We start from the raw sequence: 10,463 nt of genomic DNA on the forward strand, positions 1-10,463 counted from the left end.
CGGCTTAAAATTTTAACACACCTACAAAATTTACAAACAGACATTGTCCTATTACAGGAAACCCATCTACCTAAAACAGGTAAGCATGTGTTCAGCCCGCTGTCCCCGCACACATACACAGCGAGTTATAACACCAAGCAAAGAGGCATAGCCATTCTGATTCACAAAAACGTCAGGTTCACTTGTAATAACACCATCGTAGACCCAGAAGGTAGGTTTGTAAGAGTCACCATAGCCACACACAACACAGAGGTATGCATGGCCAGGATATATGGTCCAAATGTTGATGACCCCTCCTTCTTCCACAGCTTCTTCACTGCACTTTCAGCCCACTCAGACACAGCACTCATAGTGGGAGGGGACTTCAACCTGGTATTGAACCCACAAGTGGACAGAATCAGTAGAGCAGCTAGTCAGCGCAACTGCCAATCTTCCGACATAATAAAGCAGTACATGAGTGATTTCGGTCTTTGCGATGCTTGGCGCTCACACCACCCCACACTTAAGGAATACACCTACTACTCACCAGTGCACCACTCCTCCTCTCGTTTGGACCACTTTTTAATTAGCAACTCAATTGTGAAGGATGTCTTTGACACCAAGATTCACCCCATTGTCATTAGCGACCAGGCACCAGTCACTCTGACACTCACAAAAAAAACTAGAACACCGCTTTCTAAACAATGGAGATTTAATACATCGTTGCTCAAGGACCCCAATTTTATTAAATTCTTTAAGGAGGAATGGACAATATTCTGTGAGATAAATGACCAGCCTGATGTCTCAGCCTGTGTGCTATGGCAGGCGGCAAAAGCAGGCATGCGGGGCAAAATAATATCTTACTCTTCATATAAGAAAAAACAGGAGAAAGCTCTCGAAACAGAATTAAATGAAAAAATTAAAGCCTTGGAGACAACTTATGCTGCCTCCCAAGAGGAACACCTACTGAGAGAATTAAGGGAATTAAAACTAAAACTAAATAATTTACTCGACATCGAAACACAATTTCAGCTGCAGAGACTACACTTGGAGAACTTTGAACATAACAATAAATCCAGCAGATTTTTAGCGAACCAACTAAAACGGAACAAAGAAAGAGCAACAATATCCTCCATTAAGGACTCCAATGGGGAAACAACCTGTGACCCAGAAGAAATCAATTACATTTTTAGGGAATTCTATAAAAAAAAACTTTACTCACCTGAGATTAACCCATCCAAATCTTGCATTGAAAACTTTCTAAGCACACTTGACTTGCCAAAATTAAATCAAGACCAAATAATGGCTCTGGAGTCTCCTATTTCTATCGAGGAACTTCAAGAAGCCCTTAAACATATGCCAAACAAGAAAGCCCCGGGACCGGATGGCTTTCCTGCAGAATTCTACAAAGAGTTTTGGCCTGAGCTTGCACCAATATTCTACAAAATGTTCACTGAAATACAGGAAACCTCGACCATGCCACCCGACATGAACCGTGCGATTATTAACCTTCTCCTTAAACCGGACAAAGACCCAGCACTTCCATAAAGCTATCGTCCAATATCACTAATAAATGCAGATATTAAAGTCATCAGCAAGGCGCTAGCTAGAAGGCTTGAAAAAGTAACACCTCACATGATACATCCTGACCAGACCGGGTTTATTAAAGGACGGCACTCTACTAACAACACACGTAGACTTATCAACCTGATAGACAACTGTAACAGTCAGAGCAAGGATGCCATAATTGTCTCCCTAGATGCAGAAAAAGCATTCGACAGGGTAAATTGGAACTTTCTCCTCACCACATTACAAAAGTTTGGGTTTGGAGATAACTTTGTGAACTGGATCAAAACATTTTACCGCGCTCCCAGTGCTTGTGTCAGAACAAATGATCAAACTTCTCCAAGCTTCTCTCTCCAAAGAGGAACCAGACAGGGTTGTCCACTTTCCCCTTCCCTTTTTGCTATATTCATAGAGCCACTCGCAGCTGCAGTCCGGCAAAACAACAACATCAAGGGAATTGATGCTACAAATGTGATCCATAAGATAAGCCCTTATGCTGATGATGTATTACTTTTCCTACGGAATGCACAATCATCTCTCCCTGAAACGATAGCACTCATTGACAAATTCTCAACCATTTCTGACTACTCTATTAATTGGAGCAAGTCAACTGTTCTTCCCATCAACTCAGGTTTCCAGAGTATGCTCGCCGCACCACTACGGCCAGGAAACATTAAATACCTGGGCATCAACATCTCTGCCAAATTGTCTGACTTGACACGGCTAAATCATACCGCCCTAATCAAAGAAATAGAGGACGACCTCACCCGGTGGCGCACACTATCCATATCACTTATGGGAAGAATAGCAACAGTAAAAATGATGATCTTGCCAAAAATCAACTATGTTTTCTCGATGGTTCCGACCCAACCTCCCCGGACTTGGTTCAAAACACTCGACTCTAACATCTCCAAATTTCTCTGGAAAGCTAAGCCACCACGTATAAGCTTTAAGACTTTACAAAAGAGTAAAGACTATGGTGGCTTGGAACTACCAAATTTTTATAATTACTACTTGGCCAATAGATTGCAATACGTACTAAAATGGTTAAAGCCAAACTCATTAGACCAAGCATGGCGCGATATTGAACAAACATTCTGCAAAGAAATCCAAATCTCTGATCTCCCTTTTATCAGCCCTGTTATCAAGCGTCACAGCTGCTTTAAGTACATTAGCATCAGCAACACCCTCATAGCCTGGTGGGAATTTCTCAAAAGCAATGGGCTCTCGAAAACCCCTTGCAGGCTCACGCCTATCTGGAACAATCCTGACATCCTGCAAAATAAAAAAACAATACATTTTGCTGCATGGGCCAATAAAAGGATTAAAAATCTAGAGCATATCTTCCAAGACAAAGAATTCATAGAATTTAACCAAATTACAGCAAATTATGGTATTAACAAAAACAAAGTTCTGGAATATCTTCAGCTCAAATCTATAATACAGGCACGGTTTGACCTCACCCAGTTAGACTTCGAGCTTCCACCCAGAATAACAGATTTTTTACAAATTTCACCCCCTAAACTACTGTCTAAAATTAACTCAATAGTTTCAACAACAGAACTTATAATCTCTATTCCTTCATCCAAATGGGAGGAAGATCTGTCGATCAACCCAAACCCTAACTTTTGGATAGAAATCTGCTCCAACACATTTAGAATGATTCGCAGTGGTAACCTACAATTAATAAATTACAAGGTTCTCCACAGAACACACTACACAGGACAAAGGATGTTCCAGATGGGCCTCACACAAACATTTGTCCATATTGTGCGACTGGCTCACCAGACTGCTATCTGCATGCTATATGGCTTTGTACACCTGTTAACAATTTTTGGCAGAGGGTTTGTAAAGACCTATCATGGTGGTTAGGGTACCCCAACCCCATCTCCCCCTCACTTTGTCTGCTAGGTGACCTCACTGATGTTAATATGGAAGTAAACAAATCCTGCATGCTTCTCACTGCTCTAAGCATCGCAAAGAAGGCCATCCTGATGAAATGGAAATCCAAGAACAACCTAAGCATGACTCATTATAGAAACCTTTTATTAGACCACATTTCCATGGAGAGAATGTCTGCTTGGGAGGAAAGTCGATCGTCAGAGTTCGAACAAATCTGGTCCCCGATAATTAAATCCATCACATAGTTTTGATTGGGGGGGCTGGGCTTCGTGGCTCTGGCCCCGGGGCGGGTGGCTATGGACGCTGGCTGCCTTGGGTTCCGGTGGTTCGCTGGGCTGGTGGGCCTTGGGTTACTGCCTTCTGGGGCGGCTTTGGGTCTCGCCTGTTGAGGGACGACATGGGGGGCGTGGGGGCGGCTTCCCCTATCATGGCGGCACCCTATGGGATTGGGGGTTGGGGGTCCTTGGGCTGTGTCGGGGGCCCTGTGCTCTGCTGCCGGGGATTCGCGCCGGTCCCCCAGTGGGGTCCTGCGGTGGGGGGCTGTGGTCGCCCGGTCCCCGGACCCCGGCGGGGCGTGCTGGGGCCTGCCGTGGCGGCTGGGGCATATTTGCCCCCGGACGATGGGAGGAGGGTGGGGAAGGAAGGTTAGGTGGGGTTAGAGAGGGAGGGGGGTCAGGGGGAGGGGGGTCGGGAGGGAGGGAGGGAGGTAGGTGCTGGAGAGTGAGGTAGAGGTGGACTGCTTGGCGCCTGGGACTTGCTGACCTGGGGCCCTGCTGCTCCCCCGGGGGTGTGGCACCCACATTTGGGAGGGGTTTGCTAGCCTCGGCCCACCCTCGGGCGGGCTGGGCCCTGGCGCGGTGTCCTGGACTGCCACCACTCTGGACAAAGGGAGGATGCTAGGGGACGTCTGAGGATGGGGGCTGACCTCCTTGATGCTGATCGAACTGGGGGCCCTGACCACGGGCTGCTGGCTGGGGGTTCCACTGTGCACTGGGGGCCTGGGCCCTCCCTGCCCTCTGACTGCACGGTGGTGGGCCCTCTGCCCGGATCTCCGGACAGTGCCCCTTGGTGCTCCAATCTGACCTCTGGACCAGGGAGGCTAGACTCCCTGTCGGCTGGTTGCAGTGGTGACGGGGTGGTCAGCGGGGCCAGTCTGGAAGCTGACCCCCTGCAGGTCTGGCCCATTCCTCAGCCCCTCTCATTGCCTCTCTGTCCCATCACATCACATCTTATGTATCACTAGGCCTTGAGGGGCTGGACCCCCCAATTTTAATCACATCGTAGACATTTAGGGCTTGGGGGAGTGCATGAGGATGTACTGGGAGACTCTGCCGTCTGCAACCGGCGGGGCTCCCATGCCCTGGGTACCTCCGCCAATTTTAACTACATTCTAGTCATCCACATCATCACATCTACATTCCCATGCACAACACGCATCCTGCACCATGTTGGGATGGGGGGGCAGCTGGGGCAGGGAGTGGGTCCAGTGCTGCCTCCTTTGCTAACCGCACCATTGCGGGCCTGGGGGCCTGGGGGGGGGGGGGGGGGTGGTGGTCCTCTTCCCGGCATGGTGGTTGGGCTGGGGTTGGTCACGGGCCCTGCTGCTGTACGGTGGATCGCTCGCTGGCGGTTTCACTAAGTCTGAGGTGCCCTGGACCGTATCAGCATCTATGGTGTTCTCAGCCCCTGTATGGAGGAAGATGAGAGTATGATTGTTTTGGGGTGGCGGTCCTGGGCGTGCGTGCCTTCGGCTCACCCCGGCGGGTAGGCTGGACCTTTCCGGGGAGTGGGGGGTCCCGGCTGGCTGGCTGGTGGTGCCCTATAGCCTGAAACCCTCCTGCTCTGGGGGGAGGGGGAGAACAGGGGATGAGTAGAGGGGATGGGGATCGAGGGTTGGGGGGGGGGGATAGCTCTGTTCGGGGGCGGTGGGCTTGGTCGTTGTGGTGGGCTGTGGCTGCCCCGCCTGGGTGTGGAGTGTGGGTGGGTGTCGGCCTCGCCACTGGCGGACCCCTTGGGGTGCCCTGGTCGGGTCTCGGGCTGAAGGGGCCCTGTGCCCCTGGGCTCTGCTCATGCTGTGGGGGGGGGGGGAGTGCCCGGCGGGACCGGGGTCATCTCTCTCTCGGTGGGTTGCTTCCGGGTGGGGGTTGCTGCTCCTATGCTTTCCTATGGGTCCTGGCATGGGTTGGATCTGTGGCTGTTTCCTGGGGGAGGGGTGGCCTGGGGCTCCCCGTGTCCTGGGGATTTTGGGGTGCTCTGGTGACCTGGTCCTGACCTACCTGCCATCCTGGACTGGGGGTGCGATGTCCTGGCCCCCCACAACAGCTACAGCCAGCTACGCACAGCATCCAAGATAAACCGTAGCACACACACATACACGTACACACGCGTATACACACATACACGCATGGAGCGCACAACTGACCCATAAACACACACTCAGACATTTATCTTAAAATTATATTAAACCAAATGGTAAGCCTGCACTGGAAATTCTGCAACCATTGTTTTTTGTTTTTGTTTTTTGTTTTTTTTCTTTTTCTTTCTTTTTCTTTTGTTGTTGTTACTTTTTCTTTGTTTGTTTATTTGTTTTTTGTCTTTGTTTGTTTTTTGTGTTTTTGTTGTTGTTGTTGTTTTCTGCTATTGCTGTTGTTGTTTTTTTGTCTCCCCACTCCCCCTTGTCTTCCCTATCCTGTCCCTGTTCTCTCTTCTGTCCATTCCTGAGCCTCAGTCCGGTAGCTTCATCAATGAACCAACACCATTCCTAATAAAGTTAAACATAAATGGCAATAGGAGGAGTTTTTCAGATTCCTCCTATGCAGAATAAAACTGCTTCAGTAAAACAAGGCACCAGGAACACTGATGCTGCTTGCCTCAGCTACTGAACAGGACAGGTAAAAAAAAAAAAAAAAAAAGATTTCCAAACTTAGGGAAGATGGCTTACGTCGGAGATGGATGTCTCTAACTGACAGAACTGAACAATGCTTCTTCAAAGCAAATGAATAGAGGACGCTCACCCTCAAGAAAAGAAAGCAGCTCTGGCATGCCACGCAAAAGGCAAAGTTTAAGCAGTGTATCCTGCCCCGCAACACGAAAAAGTACTGGTCACTCAACAAAACAGAGTGTAGGGGGAGACATCGGAGCCCTGTTAGAAAATCCTGATCTGGAGCAAAATCTTACTGACAGAGCCTCTTCCATCCTCGCAGAAGATGAAGTAGATGATGATTTGCTTTCCATACCTGCTGTCTGCAAAAATGAGAAAAATGAGAATGTACAACAAAAAGCAGTATTGCTTGTACTGTAAGTTGGGATTTATAAAAATGGCAAGGCATTTGGAGCGTGCCCATCACAATAAGCCAGAGGTCACATTGGCTCTGTCTTTCCCAAAAGGCTCCAAAGAAAGACAAATGCATATGGAACATTTGAGAAATAGGGGGAACTTTGCACATAATGTTGATGTATTGAATGCTGGTGTTGGAAATCTTGTTCCTCGCAGGCAACCAAAACAGGATTCTCAAACACAGAATTTCATGCATTGTGTATATTGTCAAGGCTTCTTCACAAAGAAAATCCTTTTGCGGCACATGAAGACCTGCAAGTTCAATCCTCGTGTTCCACATAAACCTGGCAAAACACGTGTCCAGGCCCTCTGTGCATTTGCTGCACCTCCACCACCTGGTGTCAAGGAAGAGTTCTGGAAGCTGCTTAACAACATGAATCAAGATGAAGTATATGCTGTTGTCAAATCTGATGTCTGTATCATGGAGTATGGTGAGCATCTGTATAACAGGCTCGGATATGATGCTGGCAAACATGAATACATTCGTCAGAAATTGAGAGAGCTGGGAAGGCTTCTGATATGCTCAAGGAAAACCACACCCTTGAAGACCATTCAAGATCACGTCAAACCTGCCAGTTTTATGCATGTTGTGCAAGCAGTGAAACACCTGGCAGGCTATGACAGTGAAACCAGTGCATACAAGTGCCCAAGCCTGGCACTCAAAATTGGACACAGCTTGACAAAGATTTCAATGCTTGTTGAAAGTCGTGCAAATGTACAGAACAACTACAGTGCAGCAAAAGATGCTCGTACGTTCCGCAAAGTGTATGAAGCCAGGTGGAATGAACTGATATCAGCTGCATCACTGAGAACACTCCAGGAGTCCAAGTGGAATACTCCTCTGTTACTTCCATTCACAAAGGATGTCCAGACTCTCCATTCCTATTTAAATGTGCAACAACAAGATCTTTGTAGTAAATTGTCCAAAGAGACATCCCCCCAGACATGGACACAGCTGGCAAAGGTCATTTTGACACAAGTCATTTTGTTCAACCGACGAAGAGCTGGGGAAGCATCAAAAATTCCCCTTTTCTGCTTATTTATTTCAAAATCCACCAGACCCATGTGAAGATGTGAATGCTGCCCTCTCAGACCTAGAGAAGAAACTCTGTCAGCATTTCAGGAGGATAGAGATAAGAGGAAAAAGGGAAAGAAAGGTTCCTGTGCTTTTGACCCCAGCAATGCAGCAAGCATTGGATCTGCTTGTCAGCAAACGGCAAGAATGTGGGGTTCCTCAGGAGAACATATATTTATTTGCAAGACCATCCACTTTGTCCTGCTACTGTGGGTCTGATTGCCTTCGACACTTCTCCAGGATCTGTGGTGCAAAAAATCCTGAATGTCTCAGGTCTACAAAACTACGCAAACAAACGGGAACCCTGTCACAAGTTCTCAACCTCAGTAATACAGAGCTGGATCAGTTAGCTGATTTTCTTGGCCATGATATTAGAGTGCACCGGCAGTTCTACAGACTTCCTGAGGGCACCCTCCAGCTTGCTAAAATTAGCAAAGTTCTCATGGCCCTTGACCAGGGACGCCTTGCAGAATTCAAAGGCAAGACGCTGGATGACATCAGCATTGATCCTGAAGGTACTTATCATTTCGCTATATCTACACATATTTCTACATAAAAGAATGTCTGCTTATGTAATGTGATTAAACAATAGTTATGTCTCACACATGTTTGTCTTGGGCATTTTTGGAGCATGTGAGGATCAAATGAATTGCATTCTGCTTTCAGTAACAGTCATTTCCCTCCCTCCCCTCTTCTAACACTCCACAGAGAATGTGCACCTGGACAGCGACCTGGACAGAGACCCTGAGGTGGCATGTGAATCAGACTCACAAGGTAAGTATTTTTATTTTATTTTCATATGATCCTAAATCTGACTATCCTTATGCATTTAAGGATAACCACAATTTACTATATGGATGTGACCGAAATATTGATTAAATATGTATCCGAACAGCTGTAGATGCTAAATCTAACACACATTATTTTTCGCGAGCTATGTGATTAAAATACTGAAGATATGTTCAAATTACTGACATATTAATGAGTGTTTACTTGGGGAATGCCACTCCTGAAATTGACATGACATGATTAACTATAGCTTATGTGTGTCACACCTTGTTGGAACTACAGAAACACTCAGTCCACTCTGATTGTACAGTGGTGTTTCGGAGTGGATCTACTTCACGTGCAATTTTTGGCTGAGTGTCAGAAATCAATTACACAGGTACACGACCAGTTAAAAGTTTGGACACACTTTCTCATTCAAGTGAATGGGAAAGTGTGTCCAAACTTTTGATTGGTCGTGTATAGCCAAAAAATTTGTCATTTTCACACACTGCCAACACACAGTTTTCACTTGCAGTGAAATGTTATACTGTACAGTGTCGCTGTGTAACGAAGAGCATGGTTGGAACGCTAGCAGACTGAGGTGGACAAAACCGTACAGTAAAGAAACTCAGTAAAGTACAGTTAAGAAATGATGAGATTCAGATTGGCTTTATTGTAGCTGATATAAACCCATTAAAAAAATACTTGATTGGCCCTGATACTGATACTTTTGACTCAGGATGGCTGTAATTTACTGTGGTATGACTAATACTTCATAATTGTTATTGTTTTGTAATTTATTTTCTTCTGGATTTCAGAGAGTCAGGTCACATCTAATGAGAGGGAGGAGAATGTGACAGCAGAGCCAGATGTGAGTCATAGTGATGCAGCACCACAGCAGGGCACCATGACACCTCCACAAGCTGGTCATTGCAAGTCACTGCCAAAAAGGGAAAAAGGTAAGGTTTTTAGGGATTTTAATTTTATTATTGTTGTGCACACAGAGCAGGTTTGGTTATTAGCAGTAATTAATAATATCAAACATGTAATCTTGAATGTCACATTCTTTGTTTGTGTTAACTGCTGTACAGGTCATCAACCTTTCAAGAGAAGGATGTGGGAGAAACAGGAGATCCTTGCTGTCGAGAAGCACATGATGTCCTTCATCACTTCATGCCGTGTTCCAGGGACACGTGATTGTGATTAGTGCCTTGAACTGGAGAAAGAAGCACTTAAAAACAGAAATTGGCTGGGCATTAAGTTTTACATTAAGAATCGAATCACAGCTCTCAAGAACAAAGTTTGAAACTATCCCATTGACACCTGTTAGGTCTGTTACATGTTTAAATCATGTTCTTTTAAGTAAGAAGTTCTAAAATGTGATGTCTGCACTCAATCAGCAGTGCAAGGACTTTTAAAATAAGTAAAAATGCTGAAATTGGTAAAATTCTGACTTACAGTGTTTGTGCACAGAATAAGTCAAGATTATGAATCTGACCAGATATTTGAGCTTTTGATGCTTTACATTTTTTTTTTGGGGGGGTCAGTAACAAAAAAAAGTGTTCATGTGAGCCTGTAAGCATTCAGTGGATTTGAGTTGCTTCAAAATCCCAACATTTCAAATAAAAGTTCTCAATCAAGTGTTGTTACTTAATAATTATTGGGACTTGTGTCCTGTAATAATGCTGACCTGAATGGTGACATCTTTGTCTGCAATTAATACCAGGTGTCATATGTTAGCACTGAAATTGTAATAATCACAAACAAGCTCAGACAACCTTGAGAAAGAGGCATATTTTTTGACAAAAGGAGAGTGGAAACTTCGAATAATACACT

General features: G+C 45.8%; 1 protein-coding gene across 1 annotated transcript; it reads left to right on the forward strand.

Annotated features, from left to right (window-relative positions):
• The first annotated feature begins 5,744 nt into the window (after nucleotides 1–5,744).
• Nucleotides 5,745–10,193, forward strand: LOC147242021 (uncharacterized). Its single transcript, XM_086191436.1, has 4 exons — nucleotides 5,745–8,374; nucleotides 8,568–8,633; nucleotides 9,446–9,586; nucleotides 9,719–10,193. Exons 1-4 carry the CDS (start codon nucleotides 7,966–7,968, stop codon nucleotides 9,832–9,834), a joined length of 732 nt encoding a protein of 243 aa, XP_086047562.1. The 5' UTR covers nucleotides 5,745–7,965; the 3' UTR covers nucleotides 9,835–10,193.
• The last annotated feature ends 270 nt before the right edge of the window (nucleotides 10,194–10,463 follow it).

Source organism: Aulostomus chinensis, chromosome 21 (genome assembly GCF_037954235.1).
Source record: "Aulostomus chinensis isolate RoL2024-O1b breed Wild chromosome 21, RoL_Achi_v1.0, whole genome shotgun sequence".
Classification (NCBI taxonomy): domain Eukaryota; kingdom Metazoa; phylum Chordata; class Actinopteri; order Syngnathiformes; family Aulostomidae; genus Aulostomus; species Aulostomus chinensis.

Excerpts from the sequence above, each read along its gene's own strand:
- LOC147242021 (XM_086191436.1), top strand. The coding sequence starts at position 7,966 with ATGCAGCAAGCATTGGATCTGCTTGTCAGCAAACGGCAAGAATGTGGG. Across the intron at positions 8,634-9,445 it reads ATGTGAATCAGACTCACAAG|AGAGTCAGGTCACATCTAAT; the intron begins GTAAGTATTTTT and ends TCTGGATTTCAG. Across the intron at positions 9,587-9,718 it reads ACTGCCAAAAAGGGAAAAAG|GTCATCAACCTTTCAAGAGA; the intron begins GTAAGGTTTTTA and ends ACTGCTGTACAG.